A 23059-nucleotide genomic window follows, 5' to 3' on the forward strand; every position below is an offset into this window, starting at 1 on the left:
ACCCTCAGCGGCCTCCCCCCAGTTGCCCCCTCCAGGGCCACCCAACTTCCCCAGTCACCTCCCAGGGGCGGCTTTTGGCAAATCCCAGGGTATGTGGTCCCTGCCCCTCCCCACCCTAACCCATCCTGGGCCCAGCCCTTCCAGGCCTCCTCCTGGTCACTTCCAGGGCAGGCCTTTCAGGCTCTTGGGCTCCTGGAGCTGGGCTGCAGGAGGAGGGACCCCTCTCTTAGGGAGGCCTCCAGCCGTGAGGTGAGTGACCTCTCCTCTGACACCTAAGACCCTCCCCCTCAGGCCACCTCACCTGCTGCTGCTGTCTCTCCTGGGCTCCCTGGGGGTCCATCTGCAGGGTGGCCCTCACAGATATCACCTCCTGCGGGGTCAAGGACAGGCTCAGGGAGGCCATGTTCCCTTCCCCATGGCTCCCAGGCCCCTGATCTTGGACCCTGGCCATCTGGTGTCTATGGCTGCTCCCATTCCAGGGTGCCCTGATGCTAGATCACTCCCAGCTCCAACACTCCCTTCTCTGTGCCCTCAGGCCTGCCCAGGCCCCTAAGCCTCTCTCCTCATCAGGAAAGTGTGAGGAGGACTCCCCATGCATCCCAGGGTCCCCTGAGGACTCAGTATCATCTGACTGTCACCAGTGCTGTCCCCTCCCCCATCGAGGAGGAGGAGCACAAAGCTCCTGCACGTTCCTCTCCCCCTTGTACCTCATCACCCCTGTGAGGCCTGCACCACAGATCATCTCTCTCCATTTCCCAGATGAGGAGACCGAGGCCCACAGAGGGGCAGTGACTTGCTCAGGGGCCCACAGAAGAGACCGCTCCCCCTCCCAGCCAGAGGCCCTGGCCCCCGGCCTTCACTCTTCCTCCAGACACACCTCGGACCAATGTCCTGTCCTCTGGACTCTCGGGGTTTGTTGAGGCCCTCAGTCAACCTGAGCCATGGATGGAGAGGCACAAGGTGTCTCGGGGTCCCATGCAAGTGGCTTCTGTGTTTTCCAGCCCCCTGGGATTCTCTGAGACCAGGCTGGCCCTGAGGCCATGCCAAAGTCCTTAGCTCCCTAGGATCCCCTCAGGATCTCCCTGCACAGAACTCCTCCTTCACTCACTCAGGAAGGGGACCCCCGTGTGCCACATCTGAGTGACAGTGTAGGAGTTGACCACGGCACTGGGTAATGGTGACATTTGCATCCTTTTTCACTTGGAAACTTCTAATGTCCCTTCTTCTTTCTCAGCTCTCATGTTTGAAGTCTGTGGTCTGAGCCTTTGTACAATCCTTAGGCCCCTCCTGCCAGGGCCTCGATGGAGGCCATTAAGAATCTGTCAGGAAGGTCCATTAAGAATCTGTAGGTTCCCTGATAATTCTCATTGCCATCTGGGGCGTATCCTTGTCGACAAGGCACCGGGGGAGACTCACTGGTTTGTCAGCAGTGACCACTATCGGGCTAGAGTGCACAGTCCCAGAGAGCACACAGTTCTGTCCCAGATCCACCATTTGGCCCAAGGCTGTGCAGCCCCTCTGTCGACAAGGCCTGAGTGCCCTCCCCTGCGAGCTGCAGTGAAGACAGAAGGAGCAGCAGGGGCCTGGCTTCCTGAGGACAGACTGGGCTGCTTTAGGAAGAAAGGAACCCCCACCCACTCCATCCACCCGCCAGCCTGAAGGATGGTGAGGGCCAGCTGATGGGTCTGCATGGAAGCCAGACACCTGCTCATTCTGCCACCTCCTCACCTCTTGCAACAGTCCAGGCGACACCACTGTATCCCGTGACCAAGGCCTCCTGCCCCAAACAGTCCCCACCTGACCCTGCAGCTCACACCCCCGCTTCCTGTCCAGCTGGATAAGACAGACCATTATTTCTCGGGGAACCTTAAGTGAAAAACTTACCAAAGCACATCCTGCCTGGTCCCTCCCCACCTCACCTCCCATCCTTCCAGATCTCCAGACTCCACTCACCTCCTTGAGAAGCTTCCTGCTCTCCCGGTGGCATGTTTGGAAGATCTTTTTAACTATTTGACAGTTCTTCCTGAGGAGGGAAAAAAGGAAAGAAACACTGTGGAGTGGTTTGAGGGTAAATCCCTTTTGTTTGAAAACCCAGAAGATCCAGACAGCCTGGATGAGCATTTTCACTGTGTCGTCTGAGCCCTGAGGTGTCTGGGACTGAGGAGGGGGCTCTCCTATTGTCACCTGGGGCCTCCATTCTCTTATTTTCTCAGCAGATGTGTTTTAAACAGTCTTAATTTCATGTGGACAGAGAGTTCTGTTGCTGCAAACACTTGAAAATCTTCAATTTGGTTCAAGCCATGATCTGTCACTTAGGGAAACTGATTCCTGAGGCAGAACGACTGGCCTAAGTTTTCAGAAAGACTTGAAGCCTGCCAACCAGGTCAGACCCTATCCCCAGGGTTTGCTGTCTGCCAGGGGGTCCCAACTGACTGAAGGGCAATGCCAGCCCTGTGGGGGGTGTCTGGTCCACCCAGGTGGTGCTCGCATGGAGAGAGGCCTACCCACCTGGACACCTGTCTCCACGTCTCTTTTAAACGTTTAATGGAGGGGCCCTCCAGAGCCCACAAGATCGCATGGAGAGAGGAAAGGTTCCTCAGGCCGTGGCATTCCTGGGGAAGGGAAGAGAATGAGCTGTGAGGGGGAGCTGGAGCCCTGCTTCCTCTGGCTTCTGTCGCCTCATTGACGTCTCCTGTCCTGGATGAGACAGTGGCTCAGGGAACCTGGGAAAGGCACAGCTGGAACCTGATGAGGAATACTTCCAGGGAGGAGGATTTCAGCTCAAGCCAAGAGAGGAGCCCAGGAAGGGGTGAGCTTCCCACCACTGGGACCAGGAGTCAGGTCATCGAGGCCTGGCAGGAGGGGCCTAAGGATTGTGCAAAGGCTCAGACCACGGACTTCAAACATGAGAGCTGAGAAAGCAGAAGGGGCAGTTCCACCGACTCCAGAGAGGGGCTCCCAGGGCCTCCCACATCTTACCTTGGCCACCTGGATCCAGAGCTCCACCACCCTGGCCCTGTCCTGGGCTGTCATGCTCGGGTCCCCAATGCAGGTGGTGACAATACATTCGACCACTCTGTTAAAGTGGGTCATGGTGGCATGGATGGTCGGTGCCAGGTGCTCAATGCCCCTGTTGTCACACTGGGACCAGATGGAGTCCAGGAATTCGTGGGGCCTCACTGTCTTGAAGAGCTCCTGGGGAGGACAGGGAGTGTCACCCAGCCCTGCCACAGCCCAGGTCAGCTTCCGCAGCCCCCAGTCCCAGGCCGGGTCAGTGGTGAGAGCTGGAGCTCAGGAAGCTGAGAATGTGGCCTGAGGCTTGTGGAGTCCCTGGGTGTTGCCTGTGTGCCCTGAGGGCACCCAGCACAGGATGACCCAGGAACCGATACTGTGGCGCAGGGAAGTGGCATTTGCTCGCCGCCCAGTCTCACTTCCTCCAAGCACCAGAACTCGGCTCCTGCTTGACCATCTCTAGGGGCATCTTCCACCCATTCTGACCATCCTGGGGTCTGACTCCTCTTTCAGATGCACATTCCCGCAAGGCAGCAACAACTACGGGCTTTGTTTGTCTGCCTTGTAGTCATGTACACATGAGGTGCCCAATTAGTGCTGAGGCTGTTGAGGCCTCCTGGGCAAATGAGTGAACTACCCAAGGACGAGACAGCACTTCGTGTGCTCCCCTCCCCCACCAAAGCGCAGACTCTGCCCAACTTCCTCTCTGCTCCACCTCTTCCACCTGCACAGCCACTCTGCATGGCAGCTGCTCTCACAGTCCATCCCTACTGTCCACATGAGGACAGCAAAGGCTTGGGAGTTAAGAAGGCTGCTCAGGTCACATGAGGGTAAGTGGGGAAGCAAGAGGTTGGACCGAGATCATGGGATTCTGGATGAGGAAATGGCAGGTCGGGGGCAGCTGATGGCACAGGGAAGGCCGGCCCCACCTGCCCTGAGAGCCCCGCTGCTCACCACATCCATCAGTGTTAACTGCTCTGCCACCAGCCGGGGAGGGAACTCCAAGAAGTCAGGCTTCTCCTCCCTCAGCAGGTTCTTGGTGGTCACATCCCAGGGGCAGGTGGGCTCTGGGGCTGGATCTGGCTCTGCTGTTATCTCTCCAGGTGGAGGGAGGATTCTCCCTGGAGCCAATGGTCCAGCTGGCTCCAGTTCAGGAGCTGACACTGGGGCTGGAGCTGAGGTTGGTGGTGGCTCTGGCCCTGGAAGGACTGATGGAGGTGACACTGGCTCCAGCTCTAGCACAGGTGGTGGAACTAGAGCTGGAGCTGGATCTAGCCGTGGAGCTGGCCCTTGCTCTGGCTCTGGAGCTGGAGGGAGTTCTGGAGATGGTACTGCAGCAGGAGAAAGAAACAGTGTCACTCAAGTAGCTGACTTCCCCTGTTCCTGTCAAAGCCAGGAAAGACCCCACTGCCCTGAAGTGAACCAAGCCTCTGAACACTCTGCAACTTGTCTTCCAAGACTGCAGTCGCCTCACCTTCCAGCTCTGCCTCAATGGGCCGTGGATGCTCCAGCTGGACCTGGAGAAGGTAGGCGTGGCCCTGCAGCCCCGAGCCAGGCAAGCTGAGATGCAGAGAGGCCAGCTTCATGCTGAAGCAGGGATAGTGCAGGAGCTCCCAGAAATCCTGCAATGGGTCCAGGCAGGTTTCCACCAGAGAAGAGATGGCACTGGGGGAAACAATGGGGCAAGAGAGTCAGAGGCCTGGCCTTTCCCTCCACACTTCTCACCCAAGGCACCCTGGCTTGGGTCTGGGCCCTATGCCTGCCCCGCTCCATCCAGGTGAGAGCCACCTGGCAGCCCTGACCCCTGTGAGGCTGTCCTGGCAGTGGCAGGCCTGCTTATCCAGCAGGTTGACACAGAGTCTGTTGTGACTCTCTTCCCACGGACACTCTTCTCCTGAAGGTCTGGGACACAGCCCACCCCAGCCCTCCATGCACTTGTGCAACTGGATTGAGCACTGAGACAGATTTGTGACCAGGTTCCTCACACACCTCCTGTTCTGGGCCTGGAGGCGGTGGTCAGAAGAGGTAGATGTGGAGAAGGGGAGGCAGATTCAAATGGGTCTGTGGTGGGAATGGGTTTCTAGGGGAGAACTCAGCCCAGCCACCCCTCTGGTTCCCAGGGGTCCTGGCACCCATCCATAGCTCTTTGACTCCTGTCCTCCTGGAGTGGAAGCCACCGGGCCTCTGCCTTCCCGTGGGAATCAAAAGATGCGTGAGATGCGGCTTCTGACAGGCTCCCCTCAGCCACAGCCTCCATCTCTCCCCCCACAGCTTGTTCTTCAGAGACAGGAGGCCACCCTTCTGGACCCAAAGACCACTCACTTTTTTAGGTGGTCCTGCGCTCTGCCCTCCTGGCTGGAATAAGGGGAGATGCCTCCAGATGTCAAGGAGGCTATGAGGGCATCCCTTGGGATGGACGGTGGATGACAAGACCTGCGAATGATGTCTAATGTCAATGTCTGACTCTCAGACGGAAATTGAGGCCACGCATTGTGTCTCCTTCATTCACTGAGTTTACTGTCTCCAAATGTCCTGCATGCAGTAGGTGCTTAATCTACATGGTTGAATGAATGTAGTCCACCCAGAACCATCCCAGACACCTGAGTGGGCCTAGGGCCTCTCTGCTGCCCCAGAGATCCTTGACTGGCTGCCCCAAGGAAAAGGACCAGGACCAGCTGGATGGACTCTCCAACTCCTTGACAGGGTGGTTTCCATGTGCTTTTCCAAATTCAGAAAGGCCGCATCTCAGAGATGGGTGAGGCAGACTACTTTTCACGGGGAAGAGAGAAATAAACAACATGAACAACCACAGCACGTCCACAGCCCTCTCTGCAGAGCCAGGCACCAGGTAAGCACCCGCCATGGCTGATCCCATTAGTTCCTACAAGATCCCCATGAAATTTATCCTCTCCCAACCTACTTTTCAGAGGAGCAAACTGAGGCTCAGAGAGATTTGGTGACACTCCCAGGACACACAGCTGGCAGGGGGCAGAGTCACCACTGTGCTGAGGAGGGAGTGGCCACTCACCTAGTAAACAGCTGGTCCAGGACCTGGTGGGATGTGTCTAAGGCCGAGTAGTTGACCATGAAGGTGGTGAAGCTAGAGATGTTCCTCCTCAGGAAAGCTGGTGCGATGGACTCTGTCAGCTTCTCCATCATGCCTGTCTGGAGGGCCCGCATCCTGCAGGCCTCATTGAAATTCACGGTGGACTCATGCTCACACTGAGGGAGAGGAGGAGGTACATACACTCAATGACATCATGGTGAACCACCGGGAGGATTGAGGTGACTTTCTACCCTCCTGTGTAGCTGGTGGGAAGGAGTGGAGGTCCAGATTCCTTTGGGAGTGAGACTGTGGAACACTCTAATGAGAAAACCCTGGGGGGTTCCAGGGGAGACTCAGATTTGAGTCTGCATTCTAGTAGTGCCTTGGTCATCTCAGAGTCCTGGGTATGAAGACCCCTCTGCACCCACACTCACCTCAGACCAGCCCTCTTCATTGATGGACTGGTGCACCTGTGTCCTCTCCAGGGAGATGGCGAACTGGAAACTATCTACCAGCTCCTCAACCATCACTTTGGTGCAGCTCTGCAGTGACAGTGCCCAGAAGTCAGGCCAGGAGGCATCAGGGGCCTGCCTGGACTTTGCCACAGAGGGAAACCCCACCACAGTTCAGGCACAGAGGGGCATCTGCATAGTCTCCATGAGGGAAGGAATGTGATGACACCTCGATGGCCTGGGATTCACATGTGGGTAGAAGAGCTTGGTCCCCAGCACTCACCATCCTCTCCTGCAGCCAAATCTTCAGTATGAACATGACACACCACCAGATCTCCACCATTTAGCTACCTGCTCCTGCTCAGGGTGGTTCCTCCTCATACTACCTTCTCTAACTCCACCTCCCACATACATACACACACACACACACACACACACACAATGAGGGTCAAGGGGTGTGGGGCTGTCCATTTGGGATCACAGTTGTGGCCTGACCTAGAGTGGCCTGCCCTGGGCTATGCTGTTACCTGATGGTTCCTCCTGCCAAAAGGCCACAGACATTCGAGGTGAGGGCTGAGCCAATGTCTAAAGCGACTTAACATGCTCTCATTCTTGGCTTTCCGGGGGCCAGAGCCTCGGAAAGTCACGGGACAACACGAGAACATCCTGCTGTGTCCAGTGTCTCCACTCAAATGAACTGGACAGGAGGCTGTGGTTACAATGTGGGTGCCTGGTAACCAGAGTTCTAAGTTCTGTTGGGGGCTGTCACCGAGGAAGTGAGGTCACTTCTTCAAGGTTCTATTACTTGGCCCCTTCCTTCAATCAGACCCACCCAAAGACCCTGCTAGGCTGTTGGCTACTCTCCCTCCTTGCCCATGTCATCTCCATCACTGTACACAAATATCCATCACCACCCTCCCCACAGCTCCTTGGGAGCGGAACCAGTGGCCAGCTTTGAGGAGACAGAGCTGAAGTCACACCTCTTTTATCCTACCAGTTCTGTGTCCTGGAAAAGCCACTGTGCCTCTCAAGATCTCCCCAGTCTCCCAACCTGCACAATGGGGATGGTGCTCAAAACAGCTTTCTAGGAACATCGTCAGGTGTATATGAGATAATACCTACAACACCTGTGGATTGCTGTCACATGTGTCTAATGCTGAACCTCCCATCTATGTCAGTTCCATCTGTGCAGCCTCCACAAACCCCCACTCCATACTTCTTGTCAGACATCATTGGCATGAATTTGGTCTGGTCACTCTTATGTGCAAGAGGGGTTAGGAATTTTATCTTTTAGTTTCTTGAATTGCCACCCGAAATAAAACTGATTCTCTGTTCTGAATATTAAGGGAGAAGGTGAACAGTGGGAACTACCCATGCTCTCTCCCTACACTAACCTTCAAGTTGAAGGGGAGGAGATCATCTTTTCAGATGAATCAAGCATGTATTTACCTACCACAGGCTCTCTTTTCTTGTTGTTTATTCATCCACAGAGAACAAGAAGTCTTGCTTCCAAACCAGAATGTATGAGACGTCCACTGCCCTCTGTTCCCAGCAGAATGACCAGAACCAATTTGTTGGCTTTTATTTGCCTGCCCCTTGTAAGTAGATCTGAGAACATTCTTTCTATGTTCTTCATAGAGTGGGTCTGGGAGGGTCTGAGGTTGTAGAGAATTGTAGGCAAATAGCAGGCTTCTGAAAAACTGAGTCAAATTGGAATCTCTGTAATTCAAAGAAGGAGAGTGATATCAGCATCATGGTGGAAGAAGACACCTCCTGTTTTTCTACTCCTGCACTAACAATGCTTTGGCATCCATCCATAGACAAAAGTGCCTTTGTGGGAGAAGTGGGATCCAGCACCATATGGCAAGGGACCCAGAGGGAGTCTCACCCAGCCATGCATCTGGTAATAGGCAGACAGACCTCGGTCCCAGCTCTGGACCCTGCAGTGGCCCGTGAAGCAGCTCAAGCTCCTTTCAGCTGCTGCATGGAAACCCCTGAAAACACTGTCTTAGATCATGACACACAGAGGAGAGGGCCTTTGTGGAAGTCCAGGTTTCAAGAAGAGAAGTTCCAGCCCTCTGTTGGAGCACAAAAATATGAGTGTGGATGGGTTGAAGAGTTTGGGGGCATTGGCAGATAGGTACTCTTAGAGGGCTTTAAAGGATGTGGATCCTGTAACTGCACTGAGCACTCCATCAAGAAGTCTCCCACGACTTGTGGGGTATACCTCACCCATGGATCTCCCCAGCTGGCCTTTAGGCACCCCCAGTGCTCTGCGTGCCCCACATACACACACCTCCACCCTAGGGCTTCTTCCCTGTGTATGCTCCCAACAGTGGTGGTTAGAGTGAATTTTGGAGGACAGCTAGTGAGCACGTGCAGAAACTTGGTCCAAATCCGCAGGCCAGAGAGAGACCACAAACTTGAGGTTTCACACAACCTCTGGAATACAAAAGGGAGGCTGTCAGCGCCCAGCCTATTACATCACAGCATCAAGAGAATGCATACAAGCTGGAGAATTCTGCCGTTAATGAACAAATTAAAAATGCTGGGATTATACTGGTATAACACATTAAAATACAAATGTATTATTGAAACATATATTAAGTTTAAAAAAATGACATTTCAAATGTTGGAAAAATTAAGTTTGAGAAACCTTGTAGGTGGTCAGTAAACATCTGTCCCTCCCTCCCTCTCCAGATCAGCCGTATGTATATGTATAAATACACACACACACACATATATATACCCACTGTAAGTTCTATATATAGAGAGACGCATATGTGCATGTGTGTCCACAAACACTCACACATATATATAATGCATGTACCTATGTATATCATATATATGTATGTATACATGATAGAATACTCACATGCACATGTGTATATCTCTACAATTTCACCTTCAATAAGGTAAATTTCTGGTTTGTATTGACTCTAAATAACTCTGCATTTTAACTTGTTAGGTCTGTTTCGGTTTGTTTTCCCCAAACGTTCTGGTTAGTCCTCTGGGCACTTCTCAGTTGGATAACTGTTATGTTTTTCATTTGTTGTTGTGCTTTCATTTTCTCTTTTTAATAAACATATTTGTTGAAATAAGACATACAATCAGAATAGAGCACAAATCCAAGTGTAAAGATTGATAAGTTATCCAAAAGTGTACACATGTGTTAACACCACCCAGGCCAACAAACAGAACATGACCAGTTCTATTTACAGTAGATTATACATGATGTATATAATAGATAATAACCGCAGTTACCCAGATTATTATTTCTCCTTTTCAGGAAGTAGCACACTGAATGGCAATGCATAAAGCAAATTTAGTCATGATGTGGCCTCCTTCAAAAATATAACTGGATTGGGAAGGTTAATTTTTTTTAGGAATACATGAGTTTAGTTCCAGAAAAAAAGAGGCTTGTAAATTTCCTTTCCTGTAATGACCTTGTAAGATTTTTGTAGCAAAGTTAAGCTATTCTCATAAAATAAATCAAAAAGTTTTCCCATTTTTCCTGTTCTGTGGAAGAGCTAGAGTCAATGTGTATTATTTCTCTCCTGAATGTCTGGTGGAATTTGCCAGCAGAGGTGTTGGCCACGATGAAATGCGGGAATGTTTTAAACATACAGATCAATGGAACAGAACTGAACGACCAGAAATAAATCTATACACCTATGGTCAACTGATTTTTCACAAGGGTGCCAATGGTGCTGTGACAATTGAATAGCTATATGCAAAAGAATGAAGTTAGACCCTAACCTTATCCCATAAGCAAAAGTTTACTCAAAATGGATCATACACTTAAATTTAAGAGCTAAAACTATAAAACACTTAGAAGAACACACAGGCATAAATCTTCATGACCTTGTATTTGGCAATGGACTCTGAGATCTGACACCAAAAGCAGAAGCAACTAAATAAATGAATAAATAAGTTAAACTTCATCATCAAAATTAAGAACTTTTATGCTTCAAAAGACACTATCAAGAAAGTGGAAAGACAATCTAGAATGGGAAAAAATATCTGCAAATCATATATCTAATAAGGACCTTGTATTCGGAACATATATTAAAAAGCTCTTGGGGCCAGCCCAGTGGTGTAGTGGCTAAGTTCGCGCCCTCCACTTTGGCGGCCCAGGGTTCATGGGTTCTGATCCCAGGCACAGACCGACGTACCGCGTATCAAGTCATGCTGTGGCTGCGTCCATATAAAGTAGAGGAAGACGGGCACGGATGTTAGCCCAGGGCCAATCTTCCTCAGCAAGAAGAGAAGGATTGGCAACAGAAGTTAGCTCAGGGCTGATCTTCCCCACCTCCTCCCCCAAAACAACTTCTTACAATTCAGTAATAAAAAGACAACCCAATTTAAAAATAGGCAAAGAATCTGAACAGATATTTCTCCAAAGAAGATATACAAATGGCCAATAAGCACGTGGAAAGATGCTCAGTATCATTAGTCATAAGGGAAACGCAAATCAAAACCACAATAAGATACCACTTCATACCCACTAGAATGGCTAAAATTAACAAGTTAGATAACAAGTGTTAGTGAGAATGTGGAGAAACTGGAACCCTCAAACACTGCTACAGGAATGTAAAATGTTGCAGCCACTTTGGAAAATAGTCTGGCAGTTTCTCAAATAATTAAACATAGAGCTACCATGTAACCCAGCAATTCTACTCCTAGGTATATATCCAACAAATGGAAACATGTCCACACAGAAACTTGTACATGAATGTAACAGCATCACTCATAATAGTCAAAAGGTGGAAACAACCCAAATGTCCATTGACACACAAACAGATAAACAACATGTGGTATATCCACACAATGAAACATTATTTGGTCATAAAAAAGAATGAGATACTGACATATGCTACAACATAAATGTACCTTGAAAATATAATGCTAAGTGAAAGAAGCCAGCCAGAAAAAAAAACCATATACTATATGATTCTATTCATAGGAAAGTCAGAATAGGGAAATCTATAGAGACAAAAAGTAGCTTAGTGGTTGCTTAGGGATGGGGTAAACAGGGTCAGGGGATAAAGGGATGGTAGCTGAAGGGTTCAGGCTTCTTTTAGAGGTGATGAAAATATTCTAAAATTTACTGTGGTGATGGTTACACACATCTGCGAATACATAAAACAACCCACTGAATTATAAACTTTATATGGGTGAATTGTATGGTATGTGAATCATATCTCAATAAAGCTGCCTAAAAAATGTAGTAGCCAGCTCCAAAAAAAAAAACATCATAGTGAAGAAAGCAGAATGTAGGGTCAGGGAGCAACATCACTTTTGTTCATTATTAATCCTTCCTGCCCTTAAAGCCATGCCTGCATGTTTGCAAAAAAAAAAAAGGACTAAATGAAGTAGACGAGTGACAGGATAAAAGCAGAGTAGGAAACCCTGATTTCACCACATGAAAAGAGCACAATTCTACACTATGCAATGTCACCAAAAATTAGACATAAAAATATCCTCACTTATACCTGGACATACAAACTACTAAAAACTAACTTACCAAATAAATTTCTGAAACATCAAATGAGTCTGTGTTAAGGCATCGTTTGAAGAACTTAACTTGTATTAATTGATTTAACCCACACAACCACCCTATGTGGTACATATATAGCTGATCTTCATTATTTACAAGTTCCATATTTGTGAATTCACCTAATCACTAAAATTTTTTTGGAATCCCAAACCAGTATTTGCAGCATTCTCATGGTCATTCGCAAACATGAGCAGAGCAGTGAAAAATTTCAGTCTATCAACACACACGTTCCAGTTGAGGTCAAACAAGGTGACACTCTGCCTTACTTCAGCTCTCATACAGAAATGACCAGAGAATAGAGATGGTAGGGAGCAGTGTGGTGTAATGCAAGAAGCTCCAGTTCTTTAGAGTTCAGGAGAGTTTAAGTCATTTTCCCAAGATCAGAAAGCTAACGAATGGAGGACTGCATGAGCCAAGGACACAAAGTGAAGAAATTGATGGTTGAATGAATTCATCGTTAAAAGGCTAAAAAAAGAGATAAAACGAGATCATAAAAAATACTTAAACCAAAAGTAGAAAAAATGGAGAACGGAAACAAAAAACAGATGAGACAGAAAACAAACAGTAAGATGACAGATTTAAATCTAACCGTATCAATAATCACATTCAACGTAAATGTTCTAAATGCCCCAATTACAAGGGAGAGACTGTGAAAACAGTGTGGCAGTTCCTCAAAAAGGTAAACATGGAATTACCATATGATGTTGCAATTCCACTCATAGGTATATACCCAAAGAAATGAAAGCAGGAATCACTCACAGGTATACACCCAAAGCACTGATGTGGCATACAGATACTTGTCCACCAATGATCACAGCAGCATTATTCACAACAGTCAAAAGGTAAAAATAACCCAAGTGTCCAAACAAAATGTGATAAACACATACAATGGGATATTAGTCAACCTTAAAGATGAATGAAACTCTGATATATGCTAAACATGGATGAAACTAGAAAACATGCTAAGTGAAATAAGCCAGACACAAAATGCCAAATACTATATGACTCCACTCATCTTAGGTACCTAGAATAGGCAAATTCATAAGACAGAAGGTAGGGGAGAAGGGAGAACAGGGAATTATTGTGTAATGGGTATAGAGTTTCTGTTTAGGATGATGAAAAAGTTACAGAAATGAAGAGTCACAATGGTTTCACAATATTGTAAATGTACTTAATGTCACTGAATTCTAAACCTTATAATGGTTAAAATGGCAATTTTTATGTTACGTATATTTTGCCACAATAAAAAAAAAAAGGGCAGAGATCATCAAACTATAAAAAAGCAAGACCCAAGTGTATGTTGCCTACAAAAACAAACACTTTAAATATAAAGACACAAACAGGCTAAAAGTAAAAGGATGGAAATAGACCATGCTAGCACTAGTCAAAAGATCTGGCTACATTACTATTGGACAAAGTAGACTTCAGAGCAAAGAATATTACCAGGGATAAAGAGGACCACTTTATAACGATAAAGGAGTACATTCATCAAGAAGACATAACAATCCTAAGCATTTATGTACCTAATAAAAGAGCTTCAAAATGCAAGGAGCAAAAAACAATGGAACTAAAAGAAGAAACAGACAAATCCAAAAAATTATAATAGGAGATTTCCACACCCCTACCAATAATTGACAGAACAAGGAGACAGAAAATCAGTAAATGTTGATCAAGTCTTTCATATCCCATCAACAAACGTGATAACATTTATAGAACACTCCACCCAATAACAGCAGCACATATATCTTTTTAAAGTCAAAATGAAACATTTACCAAGACCACATCCTGGGACATACAACAAATCAGATAAGCTTTTAAAAGATTCAAATTATGCAAAGCATGTTCTCTGACAGGGGAACTAAATTAGAAATCAATAACAGAAAAAAAGTCTGGAAAATCCCCCAAATATTTGAAAATTAAATAATACTCTTCTAAATAAGCAATGGACCAAAGAAGAAGTCAAAGAGGATATCAGGAAATATTTGTTACTGAATGGAAATGAAAACACAACATGTCATTATTTGTGGCATAGAGTTGAAACAGTATCTAGAAGGCTGTTTATGGCACTCAACACCTTTATTAGAGAAAATGCAACGTACCAAAGCAATGACCTAAGTTTCCACCTTAAGAAATAAGGACAAGAAACCCAAGCTAAACACAAAGTGAGCATAAGAAACAAATAAGAGCAGAAGTTGATGAAAAAGAAAACAGAAAAACAACAGAGAAAAATCAATGAAACCAAAAGCTAGTTCTTTGAGATCAGTCTAGCCAGACTATTAATGGAACAAAAGAGAAAAGACAAAATTAGTATCAGAAATAAGAGAGGTGACATCACCACATTTGCTATCAATAGTAAAAGGATAATAAGGAATACTATGAACAACTTTTGTCAACACATTTGACTACTCAGATGAAATGGACAAAACCTGTGAAAGTTAAAAATTACAACAACTCATTCAAAAAGAAATAGATAATCTGAATGGCTCTATATCTACTAAAGAAATTGAATTTGTAGACAAAAAGCTTCCCCCAAAACTTCAGGCCCAGAAAGCTTCACTGGTGAATTCTACCAAAAATTTAAGCAAGAAAGAACACCAATTCTAGACACACCCTTCCAGAAAACTGGGGAGGGTATATACCGCACAGCTCAATCTGAGGCCAAGGTTACTCAAAAACTAAAACTAGACAAAGACATTTCAAGAACACTACAGACAAATATCCTTTTTGAACATAAATGTAAAAACGTAAATGAAGAAATCTTTAGCAAATTGAATCCAACAGTATATAAAAATAATATACCATGACCAAGTGGGATTTACCCAAGGAATGCAAGGCGAGTTTAACATTTCAAAATCAATGTAATTCATCATATTAAAAAACTAAAAACAGAAACCATGGGATGAATTAAAACTATAAAACATCTCTAAGAAAACACAAGAGAGAATCTTAGTGACCTTGGCTTTGGCAAAGATTGTTAAATACAATGCAAAGAGCGGAAATATAAAAAAATATATAGAAAACAGACTTCATTAAAATTAAAAACTTCTGTTCTTTGCACTGGTAAGAAGTAAAAAGGTAAGCCACAGAGTAGGAGAAAATACCTGCAAAAGATATATCAACACGTAAGAAACTCTACAATTCAATAAGACATACAACCCAACTTAAAAATGAGCAAAAGATCTGAATAAACACCTTGCTCGAGAAGATATACAGCACGCAAATAAGCACCTGAAAAGATGGTCAACATCATCTGTCATCAGTCAAATGAAAATTAAAACGACAATGAGATAACACTAGACTAGAACGGCTAAAACTAAAAAAGACTAACCAGACTAAGTGCTGGAGAGGGAGTGGAGCAACCAGAACCTGCACACATGCTGGCGGCAATGTAAAATCGTACAACCACTTTGGAAAACAGCTTGGCAAGTTTTTAACTAATCACACACCTACCACACAATTCAACCATTTCACTCCTGAGTATTTTCTCTAAAGAAATGAAAGCACATGTCCACACAAAGACTTGTACACCAATGTTCACACAAGTTTTTTTTTTTAATAGCCCAAAACTGGAAACAATCCAAATGTTCCTCAATCAGGTGAAGGAACAAACAAAATGTGACACATGCACAACACAGAATACTACTCAAAAATAACAGGAAATGAACTATTGATATATGTAAGAACATGGGCGAATTTCTAGAATAATTATTCTGAATGAAAGTAACTGAGCCAGGTAAAACAAAGAGTACATATTATATAATTCCATGTATATAAAATTGTAGAAAATGAAAACTTATCTACAGAGTCAGAAATAAATCAGTGGTTGACTAACGACAGGCAGCACACAGTTGTAGGGAGGAATAACAAAGGGCCAGAAGGAATGTTTTAGAGGTGACGCTCATTATCTTGATTATGGTGATGGTTTCATGGATGTACACATATCTCAAAATGTATTAAACTGTACACTTTAAATATGTGCAGTTTGTTGTAGGTCAATAATACCTCAATAAAGCTACAAGAGGAGGAGGAGAGGAGGGGGAGAACAGAGAGACGAAAGAAAAATAAATCAGTCTAGGAGGATCAGGATCCAGAGTTCAGAGAGGGCAGTGAAAAAGGAGGTCAAGAAACAATCAAGGAGCATTCCCTAGAACTGAAGAACACAAGTCCTCAGCCTCAGAGTCAGCCAAGCACCGATCAAAATAAACTGAAATTTTAAAAAAATCTATACCTAAGTACATAATCATGAACACTTAGACTACCAAGGATAAAGATCTTGAAAAAATTCAGAAAGAAAAATAGATCAACTACAAAAGAACGAAAGCAGAACATAGAAATTAAGAGCATGGCCTTCCTGATTTTGACAATGGCTCTGCCATGTATTAGCCAAGTGACCCTGAGTACATTACTTAACCCCTCTGTGCTTCAGTTTTCTCATCTGTAATAGTAATAATAGTAAGTAGTAGTAGTCATGTGGTTGTTATGAGAATTTAATAAATTAATCTATAAAGTGCCTAGAACAGTGCCTGGTATGTGTTAAATACTACATAAGTATCGGTTAAATAAATAAATCACATTAACATTCAACTTCTCATCAAAGGGCCGGCCCAGTGGTGCAACCAGTTAAGTGCTAGCACTCCGCTGCGGCGGCCCATGGTTCGCCGGTTTGGATCCCGGGCGGGCACCGACGCACCACTTGGCAAGCCATGCTGTGGCAGCGTCCCATATAAAGTGGAGGAAGATGGGCACGGATGTTAGCCCAGGGCCAGTCTTCCTTAGCAAAAAGGGGAGGATTGGCAGATGTTAGCTCAGGGCCGGTCTTCCTCACAAAAAAAAAAACTCATCAAAAATACTGGATGACGTAAGTCAAAACAGCGAGTTTGGATGTGGAACCATGTAAAGAGGAAAAATAACATTTTCTAATATTAATAATGGTATAGTGAAAAGGTTAATCTCATATATTACTTGTCATAAGTATAAATTGTTAGGAGCTTTCTGGAGAAAAATTTACCACAGAAAAAATTAGCATGAGCTTCAAAATCATTTAAAGTATTTAATTCAGCAATTACACCTCTAGGAACATTCAGAGCGATACATACATAGAGATACGACTCAATCTTAAAAATAGGATACATCAATATGCTGGAATAATGGTTTGCAAGATAAATCAAGTGGAAAAAAATATACCAAAATGTTGAGAGCAGCTCTCTTTATGTAGGAGATTACAAGCAAATTTTGCTTTCATTCCTTATATCTTTCCCTATATTTTTTAGCTTGTTTTTCTACAATTGATATGTATTATTTTTGTAATTAAGTTCAAAATGAATTAATTTTTATACTACATTAAAAATGGTGTTCACCGAAAACATTTAGTCCACATGAAATGCAAACATTATACCATCAAGTGAAAATCAATGTTCATACTTGTATATGGCAAATTATTCCAATTTTGTTTTATTAATTTATATGCATAAAATTATTGAGAAGAAATATAAAAAACATAAACAGAAATTATCCATTGGTTTAGGACATATCACTGATAAATGTAGCTTCTTCATTTCTGTCTGCATTTTCTAGTTATTTAAAATGAACCTGTGTGCTTTCATAATCTGGAAAATATATCCATAAAATACTATCTAAATAAGTCTACCATGTATAAAAATTGCCTGCTTTACATGGAACAGTGAGGTAATTCAAATTATATTGCACACAAATTACCATCTTTACCTGAAATGTCAGAAGACATCCACATTAGCTACTATCAGCTGTATCACTCTCATCACAATCACCATGATTTCGTGTACAGCACTAACCTCATTGGTTTATTATCCCCTGCATTCTGTCCTGCATTTGCAGTGCTGAGGAGTTTAACCACTGCAGTGTGAGTTGGAAAGAGAAAGAATACGGAATCGAGGGATTTGCCTTTGTGCTACTTAGTGGCTGAGAGACTTTGGGTAAGTCATTTAACCTCTCTGTGCCTAAGACTCCAAATGTTATAAATGGAGGTCATAGTTTTCTCACTAGTTCAGTTGCAAGGATTAAAATAAATAGTGATATAAAAATGAGAACCAAAGTATAATTGAGTGTCACTTATGATTATTTTTATGCATGTTGATTTATGTTCTATCCTGTCTCTAAAGAAATTCTGAGGTGACTTTCACCCCAAAACGTACACAACGAAAACATTAAATCACAAATAGAAATAAATAAATAGAATATTTAAAAAAAGACTACAAAGAGATCAACCATTAGATTAAGAGAATTGCCAAGACTAAGTTTAAGTTTGGCTCCTGAAAGCCACAGTGGTTCTTAGGACTGAAAAATAAAAGGAAGCATACAATTATTTAGACAAAATATGGAGTACTTTTAAAATGATTCTAAAATATATTTTTCAAATAGGATTATAAATCTGGATATCAGCATATTCTGGTTGCTAGGAATGGTTGCTAACAACACTTTGCTTAACAAAAAGGGAAGTTTCTTATGAATTAAGAAAATGTTCCACAGACTAAATGATGCTGATCCTCAAAAAGAAATTGGAACGAGGGAATCTATTACATTTAGGACCTCTCTCTTACTCATTTCTAGGTGCTAATCACTATCTTATCACAGACACTTAGTCATTTCAAATGAACAGATGGCTAAACTGCAATTTCATGAACAATTTCCCTGAATCCTTTGCTGCATGGCATGGATCACATCCTTGTTCCTTAGACTGTAGATCAATGGGTTCAGCATTGGGCTCAAAAAAGTATAGAAGACTGCAATTATTTTGGACTCCTCTACAGACTTCTCAGATGGGGGCCTTAAGTGCATGCACAAGAGGGTTCCATAAAATATGGAGACTGTTGTCAGGTGGGAACCACAAGTAGAAAAGGCTTTGTGCCTGCCTTCAGCAGAACGGATCTTCAAAATGGCGGCAATAATGAAAAGGTAGGACAGGAGAATGATGAAGAGCGAGCTTAAGAGAGTAAAACCAGCAACTACAAACATTGCCGTCTTCTTGACATAGGTATCAGAGCAGGCTAACATTATAAGAGGAGGGTCAGCACAGTAGAAATGATTGATTTCAAGGGAGCCACAGAAAGATAAGTGAAAAGTCACCAGTGCCTGAGAGAGTCCATTGAGGAAGCCAAAAGTATAAGGGACCACGACTAGAGAGATACAAATGTTCCTGGACATTCTGGTGCTGTAATGTAAAGGGTTATGAATGGCTACATAACGATCCAATGCCATGGAAGCAAGGATATAAAACTCAGTGATCACCAGCGCAATGAAGAGAAGACACTGCGTGAAGCATCCAGCATAGGAGATGGTCTTCTGGTCTGAGAGGAAGTTGTGCAGCATATTTGGAGTAATGTTGGAGGAATAACAAATGTCTACAAAGGAGAGGTGGCTAAGGAAGAAATACATGGGCGTTTGGAGGTGAGGATTGGTCCTGATCAGCAGGATCATGCACAGATTCCCTGCCAGTGTGATTAGGTAGAGCACCAGAAACACTCCAAACAGGATCTTCTCCAACACTGGATTGTCTGTGAGTCCCAAGAGAATGAATTCCCTCACTACAGTGTGGTTTTGAGAAGACATTTTCTTATCTCTTGAAAACTGAAAGTGAAGAATTCTCTCTGATCCAGATTCTGCATTTATTCCATTTTTTCCAGTAAATGCATTTCATCATTTAGTCTTTGATCTACTCATCTATTGGGAAGTTATTCTTTTTTCAACAAACACATCACACATTGAAACCTGTCATAATGGAAAACTCCATATTTGGTATTTTTTTTTTCAAATTTTGTGGGAAAAAAAGCACAAGAATTAAAATCAGATACAAAAAACAACAGGTCCTTGGCATCATTCAAATGGAAAACTGAACCAAGTTGGATTTCTAGCATCCCTCCAGATCAGATATCCTATTTTCCAGATGCAAAATCAAAAATAAATATTCAGTACAGCATTTTCACTTGAAATTCATAATTGCTTGGCTTAATTTCCTTCAGAAGGCATTGAATTAGTAAATTTATCTCTTGACATATGGCTTAGAAGGTACAGAATGAAGAATTGCTCTCTCTGCTTTGTAAATTCACCCACTCCTTTATTAACGTACGCTACAAAGATTGATTTTTTTTACTGTTCCAGCTTCTGGGTTTATAGCAGTGAGTGAATTCCCCATCCTCGTGGAGCATACGTTGTGGGAAAAGGTACCGATGTTAAACACACAGATAAAGATGGATAACATGTCAGTTAGAAGCAAACACTATGAAGAAAAATGGAGGCTGGGATGCTTTTAGATGGCCATTCAAAGAAAGACCTTTCTGAGAAGCTAGAATTTGTGCAGTAAATAAGGAATACAAGTATCTGGAGAAGAATGTGAGGTTTTTCTGTCCCCATTTTATGTGCAACTAACACATATGAAAATATTTATCTAGGGAAATACAGATCATGTTTAAATATGTCCCTAGCTCCCACCTGGAGCCACTATCTCTCAATTCTTTGTGAAAATAAGATACAGCTGGAAAAATTGTACCTCAGAATTGCACCATAAGGATACTTTTATCTAGTTTTCATGTATACATCAGAAGAGATTGCATATAATAATTAATTTTTAGCGATGTCATGAAATATTAACATATGAATAGAAAAATCAAGTAAAATTGATAAAAATAATTTTTCAACATTGGTGGGATATTAATCTGCACAGAAAAGAACAAGCATATTTTCAGTGAACAAATGTATAAAATGACCTACCTGTATAAGTTGACTTCCATATTTTGTAAAAATGATGGGAGAAGACTTATAATGTATTTCTTGGTTACATTCTCTAGGCTATTTTAAAAACAATTCTAAAACATCCAAATAAAATAGTCTTTTTTCCTCAAGAGTATAACTTTATTTTGGTGCTTTGAGATCCTAGATTCTCCTTTGAGGCCAAAATTTCTACCTTACATCTGTGTACGCTGCTTGGTACCGAGTGCGTGAGATTTTTAGCACAGATAGAGAAATTAGTCATCATCTTTAATAATATGGAAGGAGGGAAACATGGGTAGATAAGTTTTGTATTTTTGGTATAGTAAAGATGAGAGGATTCTCAGCAGAAGTCTTCAATGTTTCTCTATAAACACTGAGGTTAGGTCATCTAACGAGAGTGAGGAGAAGGACGATGAAGTCAATGAAAATTTGAGGAGCAGAAAGAGCGAGGAGGGCAAAACGGTGACATAATCAACGGAAGGAAGTAGAAGCGCTGGTCAGGGGTGAGGACACTTTGGAGTGTGGACATTATGGATTTATACTGGAACAATCTGCCCCATTGAGTTAATTTCATCAACATGTTAGGAAGCAAAAATGAGTCTGAGAGCCAGGATCATTCATGAAATTGATGATTCTTAAAATTGGTGGTTTAGGAGGAGGGTTGAAATTAGAATAAAGAATATTTGAACATTGTTTGATGCTGCATTTGTTAGAGAATAAAGAAATATAGAGATATTTTCACTAGTCTGTCCAGTGCACTAATAGTTCCAAGTCAATACAATCAAAGAAATCAAAGTGTAGTCTGACCAAGAGAAGCATCTCTGATTTTATTAGTTCTCCAAATGATGTGTTACACTGTAAGAAATCAGTCATGAGATAAATCTGTATATCAATGTCAAAATGTAGACAATTATCAACTCACCACATTTGAGAAGATTTGAGCATTACAATATTTTTTTTCAAATTGAAGTGGAAAGATTTCTCTATTTCAATGTTTATCTCAATTTGCTCCTGATTTCCTGCACAAATAAAATAATAAAATTTAAAGAATAAAATCTATTGCTAAATATTCCCTTGAAATAAAAGTTTCTTGTAAGATTGTAGAGCTAATCTTAGGATTGCGGAGCCCTCATTTCCTGAGGCCTTAATATGGAGATTTCTTGTTTTACAAAAAAATAGTGGAAGATTTGAGCTTTCTTTAAACAGAATGTCAGTTTTTAGTTTGAAGAAAATTTGTCCTAAAGTGATTCTGCATGTATGCATTTAAGTATTTTCTAATATACTTTAACATATAATAACATTGTAATAATCATAAGATTTATAAAAACTGTTCTTCAACAAGAAACAGGACTAGCTCTGTAGTAACTGAATGCACAGGCAAAAAGTAGTGAATTAGCATTTTTAGACTTGGAAGGGCAAGTACCCATCCTTTTCCATATGGGGTCACTTGATCAGAAGTCTGCACATAAGAAGTTGATGTTCCTTTATTTGTACAGTAATGAATAAGATTAGAAGATCCAGACTTTACCTAAGTGTATAATACTAACTCAAAGAAGACTTTGACGCATTCTTGTTTTACTTTCCTAGAAAGCCTTCAGAAGACTATGTAAATTATACTTGATGACATGAATTCCTTAGTTAATATCATTGTGCTTCAATTGCAATTACCAGTTGACATGTGTCTGCTAAAAGGACCCCTAGTGACTTAGCTACACAAATGTCACAATAGTCAGATAGTTGGAAACATCCTTCTGACACTGTAAGTTTCTTACTCGTACTTTTTTTGTGTGTGTGAGGAAGATCAGGCCTGAGCTAACATCCGACGCCAATCCTCCTCTTTGGCTGAGGAAGATTGGCCCTGGGCTAACATCCGTGCCCATCTTCCTCTACTTTATATGGATCGCCGCCACAGCATGGCTTGACAAGCAGTGTGTTGGTGTGCGCCTGGGATCCAAACCTGCGAACCCTGGGCTGCTGAAGCGGAGCATGCGCACTTAACTGCTGCCCCACTCGGCCAGCCCCTTTTACTCGTATTTTTGTGATTATTCAATTGGCTATCTTTTTAAAGTTATAGTAGATTCAACATTGTACTGGAAATTCTAATCTATGTAATAAAATTATACAGATTGGCAAAAAAATAAAATTGTGTTATTTACAGATCACATGATAGTTTACATAGAATCTCATCTTAAAATACAAAAAGAAATGTTAACTAGACTTATTGTGGTGATCATTTCTCAATAGATA

The 23059-nt window shown here is 43.1% G+C and overlaps 2 protein-coding genes and 1 long non-coding RNA gene across 3 annotated transcripts; all 3 read right to left on the reverse strand.

Annotated features, from left to right (window-relative positions):
• Nucleotides 1-288: 288 nt before the first annotated feature.
• LOC131403204 (uncharacterized) lies at nucleotides 289-2543 on the reverse strand. The gene is made up of 3 exons (XR_009219290.1): nucleotides 2509-2543; nucleotides 1954-2023; nucleotides 289-370 (listed from the first exon to the last, which is right to left on the reverse strand). It is a non-coding gene; the product is annotated as an uncharacterized LOC131403204 (long non-coding RNA).
• A 171-nt stretch (nucleotides 2544-2714) lies between these two features.
• Nucleotides 2715-6219, reverse strand: LOC131403116 (ral guanine nucleotide dissociation stimulator-like). Its single transcript, XM_058537459.1, has 4 exons — nucleotides 6041-6219; nucleotides 5335-5445; nucleotides 4441-4677; nucleotides 2715-2745 (listed from the first exon to the last, which is right to left on the reverse strand). The coding sequence occupies exons 1-4, from the start codon at nucleotides 6190-6192 to the stop codon at nucleotides 2715-2717; spliced, it is 531 nt and encodes a 176-aa protein (XP_058393442.1). The 5' UTR covers nucleotides 6193-6219.
• A 12330-nt stretch (nucleotides 6220-18549) lies between these two features.
• On the reverse strand, nucleotides 18550-19734 carry LOC131403203 (olfactory receptor 5M10-like). Its single transcript, XM_058537503.1, has one exon. It carries the CDS (start codon nucleotides 19652-19654, stop codon nucleotides 18722-18724), a length of 933 nt encoding a protein of 310 aa, XP_058393486.1. The 5' UTR covers nucleotides 19655-19734; the 3' UTR covers nucleotides 18550-18721.
• Nucleotides 19735-23059: the final 3325 nt, after the last annotated feature.

Source organism: Diceros bicornis, unplaced genomic scaffold (genome assembly GCF_020826845.1).
Source record: "Diceros bicornis minor isolate mBicDic1 unplaced genomic scaffold, mDicBic1.mat.cur scaffold_55_ctg1, whole genome shotgun sequence".
In the NCBI taxonomy this organism is placed as follows: Eukaryota; Metazoa; Chordata; class Mammalia; order Perissodactyla; family Rhinocerotidae; genus Diceros; species Diceros bicornis.

Excerpts from the sequence above, each read along its gene's own strand:
- LOC131403116 (XM_058537459.1), bottom strand. The coding sequence starts at position 6,192 with ATGCGGGCCCTCCAGACAGGCATGATGGAGAAGCTGACAGAGTCCATC. Across the intron at positions 5,446-6,040 it reads CTGGACCAGCTGTTTACTAG|GTCTTGTCATCCACCGTCCA; the intron begins GTGAGTGGCCAC and ends CATCATTCGCAG. Across the intron at positions 2,746-4,440 it reads AAGTTGCAGAGTGTTCAGAG|GTTCCAGCTGTGCCTTTCCC; the intron begins GCTTGGTTCACT and ends ATTCCTCATCAG.
- LOC131403203 (XM_058537503.1), bottom strand. The coding sequence starts at position 19,654 with ATGTCTTCTCAAAACCACACTGTAGTGAGGGAATTCATTCTCTTGGGA.